This window comes from Hypanus sabinus, chromosome 9 (genome assembly GCF_030144855.1).
Source record: "Hypanus sabinus isolate sHypSab1 chromosome 9, sHypSab1.hap1, whole genome shotgun sequence".
Taxonomy (NCBI): Eukaryota; Metazoa; Chordata; class Chondrichthyes; order Myliobatiformes; family Dasyatidae; genus Hypanus; species Hypanus sabinus.
Window position 1 is genome coordinate 51351448 of NC_082714.1, and position 24310 is coordinate 51375757.

The 24310-nt window shown below is 42.8% G+C and overlaps 1 protein-coding gene across 1 annotated transcript in view; it reads left to right on the forward strand.

Annotated features, from left to right (window-relative positions):
* Window positions 1-24310, forward strand: part of myo15aa (myosin XVAa) — a 285041-nt gene that overhangs the window by 231107 nt on the left and 29624 nt on the right. Inside the window, exons 55-62 of the mRNA XM_059979671.1 lie at window positions 501-574; window positions 8338-8420; window positions 11010-11140; window positions 11259-11353; window positions 13635-13712; window positions 15651-15747; window positions 15908-16068; window positions 16832-16965. Coding sequence (XP_059835654.1) covers window positions 501-574; window positions 8338-8420; window positions 11010-11140; window positions 11259-11353; window positions 13635-13712; window positions 15651-15747; window positions 15908-16068; window positions 16832-16965 — 853 coding nt within the window. The remainder of the gene's footprint in view (window positions 1-500; window positions 575-8337; window positions 8421-11009; window positions 11141-11258; window positions 11354-13634; window positions 13713-15650; window positions 15748-15907; window positions 16069-16831; window positions 16966-24310) is intronic.

Here is a 24310-nt window from a genome sequence, read left to right on the forward strand (position 1 = left end):
GGGCCATCATGCTCTTTTCATGACCATGATTGCTCTTGGAAAATTTTTCTACAGAAGTGGTTTGCCATTGCCTTCTTCTAGACAGTGTCTTTACAAGACAGATGACCCCAGACATTATCAATACTCTTCAGATTGTCTACCAGGTGTCAGTGGTCGCACAACCAGGACTTATGACATGCACCATCCACCACCTGCTCCCATGGCATCACATGACCCTGATCGCAGGGCTGAACAGGTGCTGCACCTTGCCCAAGGGTGACCTGCAGGCTAGCGGAGGGAAGGTGTGCCTTACACCTCCTTTGGTAGAGACATATCTCCACCCTTCCACCCAGTGCGGACATCAGGAGTGAGAATTCTAGTAGTGCTGAGATCCACTGACAAATGGGATTGGCCAGCGTAGTCAGCTGGGGATTGAATTTTGCGTTCACCTCAAGTGAACAAAGATGGTTGATTCCTCCATCCCCTTCCATTTGTTATTGAACTATGTTTCCTTCCTGCAGCTGTCATGAAATTCATGGGGGACCAACCTCTCAAAGGCCAGACAGAACAAGAAGTGATCTATACCATCCTTAAGGTAAACAGTGCATGTGCTCTTGTTTAGTGGTGATTGTGCATAGTGTATGTATGTTGATAAGCAGAATGTTATAATGACATTCTTTGAGGGCCTGGACTACAAAGATATGTGTGTCTCTTTAACTTCACCTTTGAAAGACAATTGGATATGTTTGTTAAAAAATATCCCTGATCAGATGAACATTAAAAGGATGATGTTCAGGAGATAACTTCATATAAGATATTGCAAATTAATGAGTTTTCTATGACTATTGTTTTTAGGAGGAAGGAGAAGGAAGTCAGACTGAGCTAAAGTGTGTGTGTGTGTGTGTGTGTGTGTGTGTGTGTATGAGAGAGAGAGAGAGTTGTGGGCCATATACTGTACTTAATCATCATAGTCTGCTCTGTTACTCAATAAGATCTTGGTTAATTTGCTTGTTGGCCTCATCTTCACTTGTCTGCCTCGTTGAATCCCCCATAGTGCAAAAATCTTTTAATATAATTAATTACCCACTATTTGCAACATGAGAAATAGAGGCTTCCAAAGATTCACAACTCGCTGAGAAAATTTCACTCTTAAGAAAATATGGTCTCTGCACCTACCCTGCCAATTTCCCTCAGAATCTCATACATTTCGCCAATTAATCTTCTGAACTCTAAAATATATAGCCCCATTCTACTCAAAACATATGTTCACCTCCTCAATAGGAATGTGTGTACACATTTGCATTCTTGTGTTCATGACTGTGTTGTCTTGTGTTACACCCAGCAGCCACTTTATTCATGTATTATTCATTTACGGGATGTGGGCATCCCCAGCTGAGCCAGCATTTATTCCCCATCCTTAATTACCCTTGGTACACCTGTTTGTAAATGCAAATATCTAATCAGCCAATCATGTAGCAGCAACTCAATGCATAAAAGCATGCAGACATGGTCAAAAGGTTCAGATGTTGTTCAGACCAAACATCAGAATGGAGGAGAAATGTGATCCAAGTGAGTTTGATCATGGCATGATTGTTGGTGCCAGACAGGGTGGTTTGAGTATCTCAGGAACTGCTGATCTGGGATTTTCATGCACAACAGTTTTTAGAGTTTACAGAGAATGGAGAAAGAAACAAAATAAATCCAGTGAGCGGTGGTTCTGTGGACTAAAAAGCCTTGTTAATGAGATAGGATCTGAGGAAAATAGCAAGGAGACAGTAACTCACACAACCTCACATTACATCAGTGGTGTTCAGAAGAGCATCTCTGAACACACAACATATCGAACCTTGATGTGGATGGGCCACAGCAGCAAAAGACCACAAACATACACTCATAGAAACATAGAAATATAGAAAACCTACAGCACAATACAGGCCCTTCAGCCCACAATATTGTGCTGAACATGTACTTATTTAGAAATTACCCAGCCCTCTATTTTTCTAAGCTCCATGTACCTATCCAGGAGTCTCTTAAAAGACCCTATCGTATCCACCTCCACCACCGTCGCTGGCAGCCCGTTCCACGCACTCACCACTCTCTGCGTAAAAAACTTAACCCTGACATCTCCTCTGTACCTACTTCCAAGCACCTTAAAACTATGCCCTCTCATGATAGCCATTTCAGCCCTGGGAAAAAGCCCTGGTCATATCCACATGACCAATGTCTCCCATCATCTTATACACCTCCATCAGGTCACCTCTCATCCTCTGTCGCTCCAAGGAGAAAAGGCCAGGTTCACTCAACCTATACTCATAAGGCATGCTCCCCAATCCAGGAAACATCCTTGTAAATTTCCTCTGCACCCTTAACAAGGAGGTACCTATGTTACGTAATCCCGTAACTGGATCACTTATAACAACAATAACAATCACAGCACGGATACCAGCAAAGATAGAGAGGTCCGTTGAAGTCTGATGGTACTATTTTTAAAAGTATTTATTAATAAAGGGGCACAAAAATAAGATTAATGCAAACATCCAGATAATATACGTCGTCAATACTAAATCTAAAGCGCAGGTATGATCATAACCAATAAAACGTAACTCTATCGTTGTCTAGGGGATAATTATTGTTCGATGGAAATATAAAAGTCATTAGCTCGTTCAGGCTGCAGCGTTTTGGGTTTAAGAGCGTTTAAGCTTGCCCAAGTCTTTTATGATGCCAATCCGTTGAGTCAGGGGAGCAGGTTTCCCCGTTGTTAGCTAAAAAGCCGTCTTCCATGGTTTCAGCCACCAATTCCAGCCACGGAATTGAACGCACGTGGCTTGGTTTCCGATGACCGTCTGCTGTTGCGTGGTCGCTTAATGTTTCTTCTGGTGAGTCTGAGGGGTCGTTCCTACAGCCCCTCTTTTATTCTGACTCGCAGGGTCGTAGATGTCAATCAGGTTGGGGGTGATGCAACCTCTCCCTCAACCAGCCCACTTTGCCCGAGGGCATTCACGTAGCAGAGCATCTCAATCCACAAATCTGTCTCCAAAAGACAATGGCCATGTCCCTTAGCTTTACATCGCTATGGGGGTGAGAAACGTGACATCCTGCACGTCTCCCCCTCATGTCTTGGGCCCCCCCTTTTGACTCAACCCAACAGTGATCTGGCAATTCTCACAAAGGAGGGGGCTACAGACGTAACACCTAAAAAAGGAGCCACTGAGTGTATGTGCAGGGCAGAGTAGGGTTGCAAACATTTCATATTGGACAGGAAGTCTTGTATTTAAATAAGAAATTGGTCACCCTGTACAAATAGAATGTAGGAAACTATTTTTAAAACCTGGAACTGACCTACTAAGATAAAAGTCATTCTGTAGGAACAGAGTCTTTATAACATTTGTATCCCAACTATAAATTTGACCAAAATTTACTAGAATCCTGTAAACAAATAATTTTATTTTGTTGAGAAGTTGTACCTCCTATGAATATTGTCTTCACAAATATAGATCATTTAAACGGCTCTTCCATTGATTCTATTTATGGTTATTGGATTTAACAAGTATACATATACTGAATGTACAAACGTTTGTACTTTGATAATAAATTTACTTGGAACTTTCTACTCACAGACCCCAGCTCTTACACGTTGCATGTGGACAACATGCAGGAGAGAATTTTCCTTCTAGTTAATAATTAGCCACACCCACTCACATCAGGAACTTTGTTGGTCTCTCCTTCGGAGAAAGCAGAAAGATCAATATTAATCATTTACATTTTTATATCGTGGCGTTTTGCTTTTGAGGAATTCCGATACTGTGATGCCTGGGTGAAGTTGCTCCTGTCATAGAATATGCCTTACCCCTTCCACGCATCCTTGCCCCCCAAAGTGAACCGGGGATACCCCCAGATTTAGTCATCTCCAGGCCATTCCAAGCTGCTGTCACTTCAGAGAGGAAAAATGATAAAGGAGCTGTTAACGTTAGCATATCCTCATACCATGGTCAGAGTACAAATCTCATCGAAGGGGCCCTCCATTGTACCTCTAATATTCACCCCATACTTCACTTTTTCACACCTTCTTTGTGTCGTATAGCAGCTTGCACTCACTAATGTGGTACCATTTAGTCCCCATTGGCAATTATGTTGTATAAACTATCGGACCAGCAATTTTTGACTAACTTATTGTGACTGTCGTTTAATGATTTACATCCAAACAATTGAAACTTTTTCAATCCTGGGCTCTAATAACTTTAAGGGAGACCTGGGGGGCATTTTTCCACATTGTTGGGGGTGGTTATATGGAACAAGCTGTCAGAGGCATTGATAGAGAAATACCTTTACAATGTTTAAAAGCAATTTGACAGGAACTTGGTTTAGAAAGGAGTACAGGGATATGGGCCTAAGGCACACAAATGGGATGAGTTTAATTCAGGCATGAGTTAGACCAAAAGGTCCTTTTTTTCTGTGCTGTACAAGTCCATGACATTGACTCTTAGCTTGTTATCCTTACAACTCCTGCCTAAATTTCTACCATCATTGTGTTGTTGTTCCTTTTCACGCCTTGTGGCGAATCGACCAGCATTTTTTTTGCCGCTTCCTTAGCAAATGTCTTTTACGAGGCCAAGTTGCTAGCTCGACGCTCAACCCAGCACGAACGGAAAACATGCAGGAGCTGGCCGAATTCGAACTCGGGACCATTCCCCTTGAAGTCCGGTGCTGAGGCCACTACACCACCGGCCAGCATCATCATCATGTAGAACCATGAAAAATACCACAAGCCTTTTATAGATTTGTGCTGGGTTCTTTGAATTGTCTTTCTGCTCTTGTAAACACTGACGGATGTATAGTGTTCTCAAGGGTCTTCTCATTAACTGATGAGGGAAGTGTGGAATTATTTCAGATAAATTTGCTCTCACATTTGTTAGGACTAGGACAATATTCCAAGAAAACTCCTTAACTTAAAGATCATTTTTCTTTCAAAACAGATGAACAACTACTACGTGATTCCCCTTCACCAAGCCCCGTCTCTGTACCCTCCACCTACAGCCCGTGTCCATCTTCCTCATATCCCCTACACCGAGCCCCGTCTCTGTACCCTCCACCTAAAGCCCATCTGCATCTTCCTCATATCCCCTTCACCGAGCCCCGTCTCTGTACCCTCCACCTAAAGCCCGTGTCCATCTTCCTCATATCCCCTTCACCGAGCCCCGTCTCTGTACCCTCCACCTAAAGCCCGTCTGCATCTTCCTCATATCCCCTACACCGAGCCCCGTCTCTGTACCCTCCACCTAAAGCCCGTCTCCATCTTCCTCATATCCCCTTCACCGAGCCCCGTCTCTGTACCCTCCACCTAAAGCCCGTCTGCATCTTCCTCATATCCCCTTCACCGAGCCCCGTCCGTCTACCCTCCACCTAAAGCCCGTCTCCATCTTCCTCATATCCCCTTCACCGAGCCCCTTCTCTGTACCCTCCACCTAAAGCCCGTCTGCATCTTCCTCATATCCCCTACACCGAGCCCCGTCTCTGTACCCTCCACCTAAAGCCCGTCTCCATCTTCCTCATATCCCCTACACCGAGCCCCGTCTCTGTACCCTCCACCTAAAGCCGTCTCCATCTTCCTCATATCCCCTACACCGAGCCCCGTCTCTGTACCCTCCACCTAAAGCCGTCTCCATCTTCCTCATATCCCCTTCACCGAGCCCCGTCTCTGTACCCTCCACCTAAAGCCCGTCTTCATCTTCCTCATATCCCCTTCACCGACCCCGTCTCTGTACCCTCCACCTGAAGCCCGTCTCCATCTTCCTCATATCCCCTTCACCGAGCCCCGTCTCTGTACCCTCCACCTAAAGCCCGTCTGCATCTTCCCCATATCCCCTTCACCGAGCCCCGTCTCTGTACCCTCCACCTAAAGCCCGTCTGCATCTTCCTCATATCCCCTTCACCGAGCCCCGTCTCTGTACCCTCCACCTAAAGCCCGTCTCCATCTTCCTCATATCCCTTACACCGACCCCGTCTCTGTACCCTCCACCTAAAGCCCGTCTCCATCTTCCTCATATCCCCTTCACCGAGCCCCTTCTCTGTACCCTCCACCTGAAGCCCGTCTCCATCTTCCTCATATCCCCTTCACCGAGCCCCGTCTCTGTACCCTCCACCTAAAGCCCGTCTGCATCTTCCTCATATCCCCTTCACCGAGCCCCGTCTCTGTTCCCTCCACCTAAAGCCCGTCTCCATCTTCCTCATATCCCCTTCACCGAGCCCCGTCTCTGTACCCTCCACCTAAAGCCCGTCTGCATCTTCCCCATATCCCCTTCACCGAGCCCCGTCTCTGTACCCTCCACCTAAAGCCCGTCTGCATCTTCCCCATATCCCCTTCACCGAGCCCCGTCTCTGTACCCTCCACCTAAAGCCCGTCTGCATCTTCCCCATATCCCCTTCACCGAGCCCCGTCTCTGTACCCTCCACCTAAAGCCCGTGTCCATCTTCCTCATATCCCCTTCACCGAGCCCTGTCTCTGTACCCTCCACCTAAAGCCCGTGTCCATCTTCCTCATATCCCCTTCACCGAGCCCCGTCTCTGTACCCTCCACCTAAAGCCCGTGTCCATCTTCCTCATATCCCCTTCACCGAACCCCGTCTCTGTACCCTCCACCTGAAGCCCGTCTCCATCTTCCTCATATCCCCTTCACCGAGCCCCGTCTCTGTACCCTCCACCTAAAACCCGTCTCCATCTTCCTCATATCCCCTTCACCGAGCCCCGTCCGTGTACCCTCCACCTAAAGCCCGTGTCCATCTTCCTCATATCCCCTACACCGAGCCCCGTCTGTGTACCCTCCACCTAAAGCCCGTCTCCATCTTCCTCATATCCCCTTCACCGAGCCCCGTCCGTCTACCCTCCACCTAAAGCCCGTATGCATCTTCCTCATATCCCCTACACCGAGCCCCGTCTCTGTACCCTCCACCTAAAACCCGTCTGCATCTTCCTCATATCCCCTTCTGCAATGTAATGATGCATCTCAGAAACCTTTACTGATAGCTAAATCTGTAAGGACAAAATTCTTCCAATACTTGCATCCCTTATGCAAGTTACAAGGGATGATTGGGATTTCATTAATAAAAATGATTTTATCTGTGCAAGTTATACCTTATACAAATTTTGTCGTCACTAATACAGTCTACTCACAAATTCCTGGCTTAACTGATGGTTGCTATGTACAGTCATTCCTGAGGCAGCTCTGAAAGTTATGTTCCTTGACATGTGAGCCTTTGTAGTTGTACCTTCTAAAGTTCAGCTGACTACATTTCCATCTGCCAACTCAACTTTCAAATTCTGTGAGCTTTGTTCCATTCATGCTCATGATCTGTTCCCGAATGACTTTTTAGGCCATGTTTCACTCAATAAATGGCCACTGATATTTTTGCCATTGATACCCTGTAGGCCTACACTGCAAGGTTTTGATGCGAACCATTTGCATTTGATAAATCAACCATGACGAGGTTTATTTGTGGACTGTTTTCATTTCAACAGTCAGTGTTCCTGAGATAATACAGAACAGCCCTGACAAGATCCTAGAAGTCTTCCACAGCTGTACACTTTATTTTAAGTGTTTCTCTTTTTATCAAGCTTAAGAGGAAGTCAGGTGAATAACTTCAGAGCCGAATGGCTCTGGAATTCTACCAGTAGATTTTGGGGTCAATAACAAGCAACTGCAGATCCCTGCCGATCTTATTTCAGAGTAATGATTGGTGTGTGTGTGTGTGTGTGTGTGTGTGTGTGTGTGTGTGTGTGTGTGTGTGTGTGTGTGTGTGTGTGTACATACGTACATGGGTATGCTTTTATGTATGTGCCTCTGTGTTTATGCTTGTGTGTGTTTGTATCTGTGAGCCCGTGTTAGTGTGTCTGCAGCTTTGTCTCTGTGTTTCTGTTTATCTGTGTGCCATTTATATTTGTATGTGCATGTGTGTATTATTGTGTTGAGGGTCTGTGTGCTTTTGCTCCGATCTGCCTGACTGGGGGATGCAGGGATGGAAATGGCATGAGGTACATGTGCTCAGCAGGTTTCTACCTCTAACCCAGTCCAGTCCAGAGCATAGAGGCTGAAACATAATCGATGTCTAAGTGAGTCTGTTCACCTGAGACCTGGCTCGGCATTGGGCCTCTATTTGTGGTCTAGTGACACACGACATATGTCAAGCTCAACCAAAGAGAGAGAGAGAGCGAGAGAAAGAGATTGAGAGAGAGAGTGTGTGTGTGTGTGTAATGTGTGAAGAGATCAGATGGCTGAGCATTCAGCATTTTAGTCACATACTCCAGGACTTGATGCAAATTGATGCTTCATTTTACTTTCACCTGTCCCTGTTCTGTCTTTTGTAGCTATGTGCAGAGCATGAGGTGATGAAAGATGAAACCTATTGCCAGATTATCAAACAGATCACCGACAACACCAGCACCAAAATGTAAGGAAAAAGCAGTAGGAGTCATTGACCTTTACTCTATTGACCAAACATAGGCACAATTGCTATTAAACACAGTCCACATCTGAATGTAGTTACTACGAATGATTGTGTAAAAATAAGGAGAGATGCCCACCATTTATACATGCTCACGAGAAAATCCACAGAGACTGGAAATCCTCAGTAGCACACACAAAATGCTGGAGGAACTCAGCAGGTCAGGCAGCGTCTATGGAAATGAATACTCAGTCGCCGTTTCAGCTGAGGTCCTTCTTCAGTACTGAGAAGGAGGGGAGAAGATGCCAGAATATAAAGGTGGGGGAGGGGAAGGAGGCTATCTGGAAGGTCATGGGTGAGGGCAGGTGGGTGGGTGGGAAAGGCGAAGGGCTGAAGGTCATGGGTGAAGTCAGGTGAAGGGCTGATGAAGAAGGAATTTGATTAGAGAGGAGAGTGGACCACCATGGGAGAAAGGGAAGGAGGAGGGGACTCAGGGGGAAATGATAGGTAGGTGAGAAGAGGTGAAAGATCGGAGTGCGGAATTGAGGAAGAGTGGGGAGCGGGGTGTGGGGTTAATGTTGCTGATAAGCATTCCCGCATTTAAGTTTGCAATCCAATCAACCAGTGCCCAACTCGAGCTTACTTTGGAAGGTACAGACATGGCGAAGGGGCCTGCTTCCATGCTGGAGGACAGAAGTACAATCTACAAAACAAAGTGATGCAGTGTTACAGCTTGTAAAGCTGCTGCCTCACACCTCCAGCCACCCAGATTCAATCCGGAACTCTGTGCACATGAAGCTTTTGCATTCTCCCTTTGACCCCTGGAGTCTCCACTTTCCATCCTCGTTCCAAAAACACATCGGCTGCTTGGTAAATTGGCCACTGGAAGTTGTCTCTGGTACGTAGGCAAGTGGTAAAATTTGGTAGAGGGTATGGGTGGAATTAAGAGGAATGAACGATGAATAAATTGGGATTAGTGTAAATGGGAGTTTGCTGATCAGCATTAACTAGATGGGCAAGGGCCTATTTCAGTGCTGACTGACTCAATTGCTCTAAAAGTACTGTGTTTCTCATACAGGAAGGAGATTATCAACAACATATTATGTTGTAATCCAGAAATTACCATCTGTGTTTCAGATAAGAAGGAAATGGGGAGATAATATCGACCAGTTCAAAGTCTTAGTCATAGTTTAATAAATAAAACTGGAGATTCAGTGAGAAGGTCAGAGGTTCAGTCCCAATGCAGAGTTTGAGCACTGTAATTTAAACCAACACTCTGGGAGTGCAGAATGGTCTGAGATAACTTGTTAAATGAAGAGATAACTGTTTGTTCATTAGGCTGGAACTAACAGATTTCACATTCAGAGAAAGAAGTATAAGGAGTGTTTGTTCCAATGTCCTGATCAACTGTTAACCTTAGCTGCTACATCCACACTAGACCATATAAATCCGTAACTGAAGCTTTTTCTCTTCGTTTTCACTCTCCATCCACACTAAAATGGCGTTTTCCTTCTCCCAAAATGGACATTTTCAGAAACGCTCTCCAGAATGCATAATTTTGAAAACGCCGGATTAGCCAGAGCAGTGTGGACGGGGTAACCGGAGAAATCTAAAAATGCTGTCATGATGTGCCGAAACAGATGGTGACAGCAGAGCGCCATTTCATTGTTTTCTTGAACGTAACCTAACAATTTCAGAACAAACAGCAACAAGACTGCAGCCAGAAGAGTTAGAAATGTACTCACCAAATACTTTGACCCATAACTTACCGAATAAATAAGTATACTCACTTTGCCCTGTTTTCTGTCCTTGCTCGTATGTAGGTGGTTTACTTATTTATGCAAGTACTTCTCTGACAATAGATGTGTAACAGCCTGATGTAACATTGTATGGAAATACAAGAAAACACTGATGCAGACATGTTTTATACATTTAACAAGGGGCTTTATTAATGCAACAGAGTTAGTCAGTTTTTCAATGTTCGTCGTCAGCCAGGTCAATCTGTCCGTGAACTCCCTTTTCAGTTGCCTCCATATGCTCCAGTATTTATTTTTTTTAGTTTTAAGTCCTCCTGCACAAGAGCCAACAGCTGTCCGTCGTTTAAGTTTTTCTCGTCCGTAACTGAACAAACGCGCACCAAGTCTTTCACGGCGAGATTCGACTCCAAACATGTCATTTGTTTTCTGTGGATGTGTGCTGCGCATGCGCAGTAGGAGGAGTTTCGCCAAAGTATCTGTTGCAATGTGGACAGAGATGTTTTCAAAAACGCTTAGTGTGGACACCTATCGTTTTTAGGCGAAACCGGCATTTTCAAAATTATCCAGTCTAGTGTGGACGTAGCCTTATATCACTAAAATAAATGATCTGGTCTTTATCACATGATCTTTTAGGAAACTTGTATTTGTGCATTGCCTGTTCATCATCATACTATACTTCAGTAAACGTAACCACTTGGAGGTTCCTGAAGTTGTGAAAGGTGCTATGTAAATAGAAGTTTCTCTTCCAAGTGACTGGGTGGCAAGAGTACTTTATGAACTCAATCACCAGCTTCCTGCGATCAGTAAGTAATGAAGTTGTTTCTAATGTCTGTTGCAGTGATAGTATCCAGCGTGGCTGGAGGCTGCTCTATATTCTCACTGCCTATTACAAGTGTTCAGAAGTACTTAAACCATACCTTTTTAAATTGCTGGAGACTGTCTGCAGGATGCCTGGTGCCAGCTTTCAAGGTATTTCGTTTTATTTCTCTCTATTTTATTTGGATGCAATCGCTTTCTTTTCTCTTTTTCTGTTTTGAAAACTAAATGCAGTAATATTAACAGATCAATTTTGACCCACACTGTGCAGGAATCGCAAAAGCTTGTCACCAAAACCTGAAGAAAACTTTCCAGTTTGGTGGTAGAACCCAGTTCCCAGATGGCATGGAGCTCAAAGCTATAATGGTTAGTGAATAACGTTAGCATTTTAATGGGATCTTGTCAGTTTATTTCTGCCAAACTTCTTCAAACTTTCCCAAGGCATGCAGAAACATTCAGCAATTCATAAAAAAAATATATAAAATATATATATCTTTATATCCTTATTGCTGACCTTTTCCATTTAAATGAATGGACCTATTACCGCCTAATCTGGCATAAATTCAGTGGAAGATTCTCCAGAGTAACTTCTGAGAAATTGCAACAAGATCATGCTGATAATGGCCGGGCAGCCAGAGATCGCCAGCAGGGCTTAGCCAACATATTCAGAATTTATGCATTCACACACAATGTTGAGTTATGTCATGGGTGGGCAGGTGAAGGTCTGCATTTTGATGTGGAACTGCCAAGTTCCCTAATAAGATCTGGCCTAACATATCACTATTCACAAGGCAATTGTAAATCAACTTTTGAGTTTTAGATAAAAGGAATGTATCCAATGGTGATTAAGAAAATGTATGTTAGCAGAACCTAGGCATACAGTCCAAGAAATTCTGTTGCATAATGTAATATTTTCTTACACTACTCTTAATATTATCAAAAACTTGATTATTAGTCATAATTACCTGCATGCTTCCAGAAATTTCTTCCAAGTATATGGAGGCTGCCCTGGTTAAATATGTCTTACATGTTTTAACTCCAACTTTTGCAAAGCACTTGTACACATTTGAGAGTTACAAAGTAAAGGGTTCACTCACACCAAGCCAAGTCTAACGGGGTGACTGAAACTTCCTAAACTTCGTTGAAAGAGGGCCTGACTGTACTTAACCTGCTTCCAGTGAATGTATAAACATCCATTTTCTTTCATGTGGATCGTGTTTCTTAAAGTTCCTTCCCACCACACAACTCCTTGTTGACCTTGTGATCACTTGTCTAAAGCACATCATCCCAGAAGTGTGAACAGTATGACTGATGCACCATCAATAACTCACACTGAGACGTAAGGCGAGATATCGGCTTTCATTGACTGGAAGAAGGAACCAGGAGTGAGTGTCCATCATACCATGTCCTGGAGACTGAGGCCGAGCGTCAGGCCTCAGATTGCCTTTATACAGGGGCCTGTGGGAGGAGCCACAGGAGCAGTCAGCAGGGGGCGTGTCCAGACAGGCACATAGTTCACCACAATGGCCAAAGCTACTCCAGCCTAATCCCCAGTTATGTTTCTACTACCCAAATGCTTCTAGTCACAAGTCTGACAAGCTCAGTTCCTAGCCAGACCCCCATCCCATGTCTAATTGGCACATTTTCGTGTGTATATATATATATATATATATATATATATACACACACACACTCACATACAGTTATATAATATTTTAATAGTTTCACACTTTCCACCCCAGTTACTTCACTCCAATCCAAATCCTACTGGCCCATCACCTCACATAAATCTACCACTGGCTCAATGTTTCAATAAGCTTTGTCAGACACTGGTCTCTATGGTATATATGAAATGTAACAACTAGATAGAATGTGGGTTACCTAACAAAGAATTGGATAAGTGAATCTGCTTTAACTTGGGGACGATTGACTGTCATGTACTCCAGGATTCTATGTAGAGTCTTTGTGATTTAGTCCATTGATATGGACTTGAAAACCTAATCTTAACCCTGATGACAATCTTACTGACAACACACAAGTTGGAAAACAATGGGAAATCCTTCAAAAGAAGTAGTTGGCACGTAGCTTAGGGTCTCATGTGGACGAGTTTGAGCTGGTGTATTTTTGGCTGAAAAAACCAAGAATGAAATAATAGTGATAGACATTTCCTTGAAAGTGGGAATTCAAAGAAGTAAAACCAAAAGTAATAATGGACTTGGAAGACCATCAGTCAATCAGAATAAGAGCTTAGACTCAGTTTTTGCATTCCATTCCAGAAAGGCTCCTGCAAAGATGTACAGCACAGATTCATCAGGATTATGCTGAAATATGAGATTACATACTGTAAGAGTGATTTTTCATACTGGGCCTATTCCAATTTACTAGATCATTTGGGGAGTTTATTGCTCATTATAAAATAAGTTTTGAACTGATGAAAAGGAAAAACAGCCAAAACAGGTTGCAGCTGGGAAATTTCATACTCTCGTTAGGAGAGAGTTTACATAAATGCTATTGACATATAATGATTTTGGAACATGGCTTGGTCGTGGGGAATGTTTCTGATGAAATGAAGTGTATGTTTGTTAGGAGTAGTTAAATAAAAAATGTCTCACTGGAACATCTTGTATGACAATTCCTTTCTCTAAAGGCCGGCAGGAGCTCAAAACGCCAAATCTTTTTGTTACCTGGCAATGTGGAGCGACATCTGAAGATAAAAACCTGCTCGGTGAGTCCTAAATAGGCACCCAAAGTATGGCCCATTGATCAGTGTCAAAGTAATCAAACACTGAGTAGGAAATGAAATTTCATCCAAGTCCATATTAGGACTGAAATTATTGACTTAAGTGCCCACCATAAACTCCAAATGCAAGATTTCAATCCAAAGCATCAAGCATCCCTTTGCTTTCATTGAACTGCTGAGGTCTTTCAGCAATTTATGTTTCAATGCAGGTTCCAGCATTTTCATTTGCTTGTTTCTCTATTCCCTGGAAAGCATTTCCAAATAGACAAGTTGGGCCAAGAGGCCTTTTCATACTGTATAGCTGTAAGGCTCTATAAAGCTCTGTGATCCAGTTTCATCTCCAATAACTGCCTGAAGCTAAGCCAGTCTGTCCACAATCTTGGTGTTACTTTTGACCCAAAAAAACGAACATCAAATGAAATATCTATGCCATCACTAACATCCGTTATTCCCACCAATAGCATTGTAAACCTGTCAATCTTAGTGCATCTGCTAACATCAGTGCCCATGCCTTTGTTATAACTAGACCAACTACTTTAACACTCTTCATGCATTCTCACTCTCCTCTTTGTCTCTCCTCCCTTAACCCCTTCACTCTCTCTCTCCCCATTCCCATCCCCTTCCTTTCTTCTCCTCTCACCATGTCTCCCTCACTCCATTTCCCTTCCATTCCCATTCTCTTGTATCTCTCCCTCTCTTTCACCCTTTCTCATTCCCCTCTCTCACACATCTTTCAATTCTCTTGCCCCTTTATTCAACCCTCTCCCCTTTCTCTCTTACCCCTTATCTCTTTCTCACATGCCCCTCTCTTTCTCTCTCCACTTCCTCTCAGTCATGCTGCTCTCTCACTTTCTCTCTGAACACCTTCATTGTCTCACTCTCGTCTGTACCCTTTGCAAACTCTCTTCCCATCCTTCATCTTACCTCATTCCCCTCCAACCCTACTCTCATCCCTTCCACGCACTCCACTCTCCTTTCTCTCCCCTCTCTCTTCCAGTCACCCCTTTCTACCCTCTCTTCTCTCTTAACCCCTTATTCTCTCCCATCTCCTCACTTTCCCTCCTATATCTTCTTACCCTTTTCTCTCCCTTCCCTATCTTTCTCATTCCTGCCTCATCTCTCTCCCCTTCATTTCTTCTCACATTACTCTCTAATGTCTCTCAACCACTTTCGCTTTCTTCCTTTAGATTTCCCTGTTTCTCACCCTCTCTTTTCTTGTTTTCCTTTTCTCTCTCTGTCCCTTTATCTCTCCTCTCTCCCTCCTCTCTCTGTTTTCCCCTCCCTATATCTTATCTCTTTATTTTCCATCTCTATTACTTCACTCTCTCAACACCCTCTCACTCGCCCATCTCTCTTTAAACCCAACTCTCTCTCCCCCTCCATTTCCCTCCTTTACCCTTTCTGTTCTCTTTATGTCCTTAAAATCAGATTCAGGTTTAATATCACTGGCATATTTTGTGAAATGTGTTGTCTTGTGACAGCAGTATAGTGCAATACATGAACAAAAATATTGAGGCAGTATACTGTGTCCATTGTCCATTCAGAAAGCTGATGGTGGAGGGGAAGAAGCTGTTCCTAAAATGTTGTGTGTGTGTCTTCAGGTTTCTGTACTTCCTCTCTGATGCTAACAATAAGAAGGCATTTCCTGGGCGATGGGAGTCCCGAATGTTGTCCTCTCATTCCTCCCTTTCTCTCTCTCTCTCTTTCTCTCTTTCTCCCTCCCTCCCTCACCTGCTTTCTCTCTTGCCCCTTTTAACCTTCTCCCCCTTTTTCTCTCTCTCTCCTCCATTTTTCTCTTCCTTCTTTCCTCTCTCTTCCTTCCTGGCTCTCTCTCCCCTGTTGGAAAGAGTTGTGAAACTGCTGTTGTGATTTACTGTAGAAATAATGCTTGTGATGATGCTTTCTCTTTTTGTTCTGATCCAGGTTGTAGTTGACGTGATTGAAGATGTGTGTACTGAAATGGGACTGCAGAACCCAGAGGCCACAGAGGAATATTCTATTTTTGTCATCACCAATAGAGGTATTTGCTTTAAGTGCCAATTTTTGGCATGCCTGTAAGGCAGGGCGATGTGAATAGAGGAGGAAGCAAAGAATAGAGTATTTACAAGCATGTGAAAATAGTGAGAGTGATTGGATTACACGCTACAGTCTCGTGTGGTGTTCTCCATTTTTTGTTCCAGGGAAAAATGTGCAACCACTCAGCAAAAAGGATTATATCCTCGATGTGGCTGCAGCAGCAGAACAAGACGATCCAAACTTTACCTTCTGTTTCCGACGAGTCCTCTGGATTCAGCCTCTGAAATATGAAGATGAGTTATGTGTAACTGTGCATTATAACCAGGTACGCAAGATACTGCTATAGTCAACAAGCTGTGTCTGCCGGTTGTTATAAAGAGGGACAACTAACTCTGCAGTGTTGAATGAATTCTGACCTAGATGAGAAAAAGGGATGATTTCAACTCAGTGTAAGATGGTGGTGTCAAAACAAAATGGATCTCGTTCTCCCTCCTTCAGTGAGTCGTTTTGCAATCCAGCCCTGGAACAGTAGCAGTACTGTAATATGGTATTTGCTACTCTTCCCACTTCTCATTAGAGCGAGTTGCTAACCTCCACTGTGTGTTTATTACATACCAAGACTCCCTCACAAGGACAGGCATTGAGAGCACGAATCCCAAGCTGTTACTGAAGCAAAGCTGAAAACAGGCTTGGCCTGAGCTCACTGCTCAGTGGCTTCTATACTTATACTAAATTGCCAATTCTGGGCCCTGGAGTTCCTAATCTCACCAGTTGTGGGATCTAGTGTTCACAAGCTCAACAACTTTAGTTCCTTGTGTTCTCTAGGTCACTAATCAACTAGTTTGCAATACTAGCAATAATAGGTGGAAATGGCATGTAAATGAACTCCAGCCTCTCAGAATGAGATTTGAGTTCAGTGCATTAGTCAGTTATAGAGGGTATGAGGTAGGGAAATTCCAGACAGCTTCTAGAGTAGGTTACATGGTCTGCACAACATTGTGGGCCAAAGGGCCTGTAATGTGCTGTAGATTTTCTATGTTCTATGCTGCTATGTTCTATTACAAATATATTTATGCTTTCCAATCCAGATTGTTGCAGATTACGTGAAGGGACTCTTTCATGTTCTGAGTCAGGAGATGATCAGTGACAGTAAGCTCCAGCAAGCGTCGAAACTGGCAGCTCTGCAACATCGGGCAAAGGACAGTCTCTATCTTCCCACCATGTGAGTCCATTACAGAAGGTATCTCCTTGTCCCTGTCCATGTTCAGGATTGCATTTCTAGTGAAGGTGACATACATTAACCACACCTAACTGGTTCTTGAAACAGGGATGTTGACAGTCTTTTTCAACCACCTTAGTCCTTTTGGAAGATCTATTGGTTATGCAGTTCCAGGGTTTAGGCTCAGTGAGATTAAAAGAATGACAATTATATCCAAATCAGGGTGGAATGTTACCTGCAGCCTGTGGAGTTACTGTTCTTGTGCTTGCTATCGTCTTAGTACTCTGTATTTGGGAGGTTTAAATAGATAATTAGAGATCTCCAGAGGTACATTGGAAGATATGAAGCCCCAGATTCATAACATCTTATTAGCTTTCTGAAAACTTTACCTGTCGACAAGCCAGCTGGAGCAGTTGTTGAAGCAACAGGCACAATCTTGACCTCAGACCATGTCACATGGAGATGAATTTGCAAGTTGATAAATAGATCCTGCAAGTCCTGGAGCAAAAACCTGGAGAATTTCCCAACTAGAATAAACAAAACATTGCCTTTGGGGTCTAAGGTACAAGAAAAGCTGCTTACTTTCAACCATTTGATTCTTGAACCAACCAGTAAAATCCTAATCACTGCAGTTTGGCAACATTGTGACCACATTCGCTATCTTGCTTTACAATGGACTTTCTTTATGTTCTAATTGTGTATTCTTGTAAGAATTGTGTATAATTTGATTATAGCTGATAAAGATCAGTCTGTGGTCAGGGACAAGAGGGTGTGACTGTGAGTGAGGCAGATGAGGGAATTGGAAATAATGCTGGAAAAAGCCTCTGCCCTTGATCTTGTCCAACAGGTCTGATGTTCTAGCTCCCTGTGTGGACAAGAGTGGAGGCTGTTGGAGGGATGATCGATCTAACCGTGGCACCATAGTTCAGGGAGTCGTTCAAGGAGGGAGAGATATGAGAAATGTTGTTGTAATTGGAAATAGTATAGTCAAGGGAATAGACATAATTCTCTGTCACAAGGGTTGAGAGTTCAGATGAATCTGTTGCCAGCCTGCTGTCTGGGTTTGGAACATCACATCTGACCTGTCGAGGAATTTGGAGAGTCAGGGGAAAGATCCAGTTGTCCTGGTCCATGTGGGTACCAGTGACACAAGAACAAGGAAAGACTTTTGCTAAGGGAAATTAAGCTAAGAACTAAATTAAAAAAGCAGAACCAAAAAGCTAATAATCTCTGAATTGCTACCTGAGCCATGTACAAATTGGCAAAGAGTCAATAAGATTAGAGAGTTAAATATGTGGCTCAGTGATTGGGGTGGGAGAAGTGAGTTTGAATTCATGGGACGTTGACACCAGCACTGGGGAAGGAGGAAGCTGTTCTGATGAGATGAGCTCCACCTGAACTATACCAGAGTACTGATCAAGCACATATCTAAGGCGTTGGATAGAGTAGGCGTTGGGTTCAACATATTGGAAAAATATGGATAAAGTAAAAGAGAAGCTCAGCACAGGATAGGTTACTAAAGTTTCTAGAATGAAAAATAAGACAAAAAGTTTGGAAAGGGATAAGAGTTTAATTTCAGGCAACACAGAGAAGAGGGATGGTGAATACAGGACTGTAGGTGTTATATTTGCATGTAGTATACAAAACAAGGCAAATGAGTTTACAGCAGTTAGATATTGGCATTGTGGTTGAAAGAAGATCACAGCTTGGAGCTTTATATTCAAGGATAAGACAGGCAGGTGACCAGAGGCTCTGGAGTGGCTTGTGGGGAGAGTTAAGAAAATGAAAAGGTAAAAAGACCCTGATGGAAGTTATATAGACGTCTCTGAATAGTAGTTGTACAAATTACAACAGGAAATAGAAAAGACTTATTAAAGGGGCAATATTATTGTGTACATAGTGGACTTGAATATTCAGATTTCAGATTCAGTTTATCATCATTTAGAAACCACAAATGCAATTCAGTTAAAAAATGAGACAACGTTCCTCCAACTGGGAAGATCAGATTGGCACTTGGTCCCAAAAGAAGGAATTTGTGAAAAGCCTACGGGATGGTTTTGTTTTGACAGGGACACTAGCTGGGACGAGATGGTTGAGCAACAATGGCTGGAGTTTCTGGGAGCAATTTGGAAGCTGCAGGGGAAAAGTTCATCCCAAAGAGAGACAAGGAAAGTCAAAGGCACCATAAAAACAAAAGAGATGCTATACAGTATTGCAAAGTTAACAGGAAGCTAGGGAATTGGGAAGACTTTAGAACCCAACTGAAGGCAGCTAAAAAAAGCAGTGTAGGAGGAAAAGGTGAAATGTGAAGGTAAGCTAATCAATAACATAGAAGAGGATGTCAAGAGTGTATTTTCAGATATATAAAGAGGAAAAGAAATCCAAAAGTGGATGCTGGACTGCTGGAAAATGATGCTGCTTAAGTTGTAATAGGAAACAAAAAAATAACAGATGAACTGTATAAGTAATTTATATCAGGAAAACACTAGCAAGATGCCACAAATTCAAGAGTCACGTGTCAGAAGTGCTGCTAAGGAGAGGGTGTTTCTCGGGAGAGTCGAGGACCAAAGGCCACAGCCTCAGAAACATAGAAACATAGAAAATAGGTGCAGGAGTAGGCTATTCGGCCCTTCGTGCCTGCACCGCCAGTCAGTATGATCACAGCTGATCATCCAACTCGGAACCCTGTACCTGCTTTCTCTCCATACCCTTTAGCCACAAGGGCCATATCTAACTCCCTCTTAAATATAGCCACTGAACTGGCCTCAACTGTTTCCTGTGGCAGAGAATTCTACAGATTCACCACTCCCTGTGTGAAGAAGTTTCTCCTCATCTCGGTCCTAAAAGGCTTCCCCTTTATCCTTAAACTGTGACCCCATCATTCTGGACTCCCCCAACATCGGAAACAATCTTCCTGCATCTAGCCTGTCCAATCCCTTTAGAAGGACATCCCTTTCGGACAGAGATGAGAGGAATTTCTTTAACCAGAGAGAGATGATTCTGTGGAATTCTTTGCCACAGAGTGTCGGGGAGGCCAATTTATTGGCTACATTTAAAGTGAAGGTTGATAGGTTCTTGATTAGGAAGAGTGTCAAAGGTTACAAGCAGAAGGCATATAAGTGGGGTTGAGTGGGAAAAATGATTGAATGGTGGAGCAGACTTAATGGGCTGGGTGGCTTAATTCTACTCCTGTGTCTTCTGGTACAGTGATGAATTTATGATTTTCTCATGAATGCTGCTTATATGATATAACGTGTCTGTGATGCTTTTGCAGATAGGTTTTCCAGTGCACCTGCACATCCATGTACGTGTGCATATGACAATAAACTCAGCTTTGACTTTTGCTTCTTTTGTTTCCCCAATACTCTCCTGTCCAAGTCAAGTTGGACAAAGCCCCATCATGTATGAAGACAACAGTACGCTAACAGCTTTGCCCAAGAAACATCAGCAACAAAGTATAGTGTCATGCCATATCTATATACGTAGTTAGTAAATTGATAATGCATTGTGAAGTTAGAAAATACTTGGAACACTTGCCACTTCAAGGCATCTTTGGAAGCAGGACGATATAGGTTTGATATTTGGTTGCATTGCATCCCATGAACAGACACATAAGTACAAGGTGAATCATAGTCCACTGTCAAACACTAATTCTGCCAATTACTCTATGCAGAGTTATAGTCAGTCTGGAGTCCAGATTATTATCAAATGCACAAGAAAATGCATGTGTATGCTCAATGAAAAACTTACTTCCAGCAGCTTCACGGGCATGTAGCAACATCCACAAGAAAAATATAAATTAAATAGAAATTATATATAATTTTTACAAGGAAAAAAAATTATAACAGGAAAAATAAAGTCCATTTTAGTGCAAAATGGTCAAAGTGGTCACAGTGTGACTGAACTGTAGTGCTAAGGGTTTTGCTGGTTGGATACAGAATTGAGTGGTTGAAGGGAAATGGCTGTTCTTGAACCTGGTGGTGTTGGACTTCAGAGTTTTGTCTGATGGTGGCTGTGAAAAAGATGGCATGGTGGGGATGTTCGATGAAGGATGTTGCCTTCCTGAAGCAACATCTCCTGTAGATACCAACTGTGGTGTGGAGGGTTGTGCCCATTGGGCAGAGTTCACTACTCTCTGCTGCTCTACATTTCTGCACATTTGAATTGCCATACCAGACCACAATGCAACCAGTCTGGATACTGAAATCCAGTACAGCACACCAAAAATCCACTTCAACTCTAAAATAGTACATTCTACTCTCTTTCTAATACCTGCATGTCTAATTTCAATTAATACTTATTGTACAGTGATGAATACAATTACAGATTGTTCCTTCCTTGGCAATTGTCTTGCAGACCTGTTAAAATAGTCAGTCATTTTTTTGTGATCTTAATGCTACCTTAACTGTTATTGCTTTGCATTAACAGCAAACTGTATACATTGGCACAAGTTCCTCCAACTCTGTATTAAGGTTTGGACAACAATCTTTAAGACCATCTCTTAAAACAAATCTCTTGACCATGGCCTGAAAATGCTGGTTCCAGCATATTTGGTGTGTAGTTGATCTGCCGTCCTTTCTTCTGAGATATTCTGGGAATATCTATTGGTGGTTTGGTTAGATCTGTGATCACATCATTAAATGGTTGTAAATCAGCATTTAGATACTTGTCAAAGCCTGTTTCTAAAGTGAATTTGTTACTTTCTAAAGTAAAATTGTACAGACACAGTACTTTTTAAAAGAAGAATGGTACAAAAAACTGCCTACAAGCACACCTATAAAAATGAATGGCACTACTTATAATAATGTTATTCATGTTTTTGGGAGTTGTCCTTTCCCTGTAAGTTACCATTAACTCTGTTTCATGGTGCAAATTTCTGGCATTCTTGTCTCCCTTTTCCATGAATTCCATCATCCTACATCCAACATCAGGCATTAGGCTTTTTGTGCCTACCAGATCTCTGAGTGCAAGATCGAAATGTTCTCCAAAGATGCAATACCTTGATATGTTTTTGGATGCCATGGTATAATCTCTCATGGTTCCTCCTAGTTTTTGATTGAGTTGCGCAGGCTTTATAACTCTCCGTGATCTCAATGACTCAGGTTTGAAGTCTTATTCTAACCTGTGAACTACCTCTGACAACAAGAGCTGAGTTCTGCCAATAAGACTGCTTCCTTCCATTCCCTCCTTGAGCATTCAGCGTCTTCACACTTCCAGCTCTGTGTACCAGCACAGGGAAAGGATTGGCCCGTGGGAAGTGAATGATTTGTACGCTTTGCATACCGGCCCAGACTTCCCGTGAAGAATGCTCAAGCTTGAATTGCTGTTTACTTTCTTTTCCCATCAAAATGATGTTGCAATATTCTGGTCTCCTACAAAAACAGAAAATGCTGGAAAACTCAGTAGGTCAGACAGCTCCTATGGAAAAAGAAACAATCGGCATTTCAGGTCTGTAACTCTTTCTCAGATGCTGACTGGCGTTAAGTTTTTCCAATTCTGATCATGTTTTACTTTCACTCATCTCCTTCGTGTTTGCACTTTTATCTTGACATATGTCACCAGTTGCAGATTTATGCCACCTTCCTTGCTTTCTTTAAAATACAGTTGGTGCATTTTTAAAAACGCACGTGCTGTTTACCAAGACAACATAGCTGGCTACTGTACTCCCCGCCTGTCTCTGTTCAAACCTTCAATTGGCCTTACAGAGCTTACATTCAGAAGTTAAACCTTCAGGATACATTTCCTGCTCTTTCTGGTGTTCCTTCCAGCTATGGGGCTTTGACTCCACAAGGTAAATGCTGCTCTTAAAGATGAGAGCCAGATTTATTTCTTTTTAACATCCTTGTTACCAGTTAAATGTATTCTGCGGTAGACTTTAGCTGCTGCTGAACTTCTTGTAAGCTCTGTTTACTGTAATAACAGCAGAATACAGAAGCTACAAGCAAGGATGTTTATTCTAACTTCAGCAGCAAGGAACTTGCTCTGCATGTTGCATTTATTTACACGGTTACGTAGAAATAAACCACACTGAGGACATCCTCCAAGTAATATGCTAAAAAGAACAAATTTGGCAGATTAAAACTGTGAATCGATGAGGGGCTAAGTGTCATAAGCACAGCAGAATTTCATTCCAGCCACAGCTGTTATCTCTTTGCCTGGCATAAGGCATTGATATCGAGCCATGGGATCCATTGTGTTTAATGAAGTGTCTGCCAAGACCAGACCAGTACTGTCAAAGGAGGAAATGCTAACCTTGTGAGACTCTGCATGCTAAGCAATGGACACAACCCTTAGACTAAACTAAGCAATCCCACAACTAATAAATCATTTAAAGTTGTGCAGTCCTGCAATGCCCCCATGTCAATGAAACTGGACAACTAAATACAGTAGCTATTGAAGACCATTCTCAATGATTGAGCTCAACAAGTAAAAGTCAAAAGGCAAAGAATTTGCAATGCTGTCTGCTATAATTGTTGACAGGACAAGCTAACTCAGTTTCCTCATAAAGTTACAACCATTAGAAGATGCAATAATCAAAGAATACTTTTCACTCTAAATTATATCAGGAAACTGCTAATAGTATAGACTCAGATGACTTGTCTTGCTGAACACCCTATGCCTCTAACCAAACTGTTCCAGTACGGTTATAACACAGCCATTTACCCAACAATATGGAAAATTCACAAGCATGTCCTATTCAGGAAAAAAAACAGAAAAAATTGTTTCCAGTTAATCACCACCAATCAGCCTGCTTTCTATCATTCAGAAAGTGTTAGAAGTATTGTGGACAGTGCTGTCAAGCAAGTATAACACCAGTGAACCCCGGTAAAACTTGTATCATTGAGTACCAAGGGGAAAACATACCAATGAATGGAATCCTCTTACACAAAAGAGGATACATTTTGTAGCTAGTGGTCAATAATTACATCCCCATGTTTCACTGCAGAAGTTCATACCAGTGCCCACGAAGAGCAAGGTGGGATGTGAGTTTCCTCAAAGACTATTGACTGGTGTCACTCGCATCTACCGCGATGAAGTGCTTTGAAAGATTGGTTATGACTAGAATTAGTTCCTCCCTTAGCAAGGTCTTAGACCCCCAGCAGTTCACCTACCACTACAACAGTTTTGCAGAAGCTGCAGTCTCACTGGCTCTTCACTCTGCTTTGGAGCACCTGGACAACAGCAAAACATACGTCAGGCTGCTGTTCATCAATTACACTCAGCATTCAGTGCTATCATCCTCTCAGTATTAATCATCAATCCTTGACCTCTGTACCTCCCTCTGCAACTGGATCCTCAACTGCCTCATTGTGATACCAGTATGGATTAGTGGTAACACCTCTTCCTC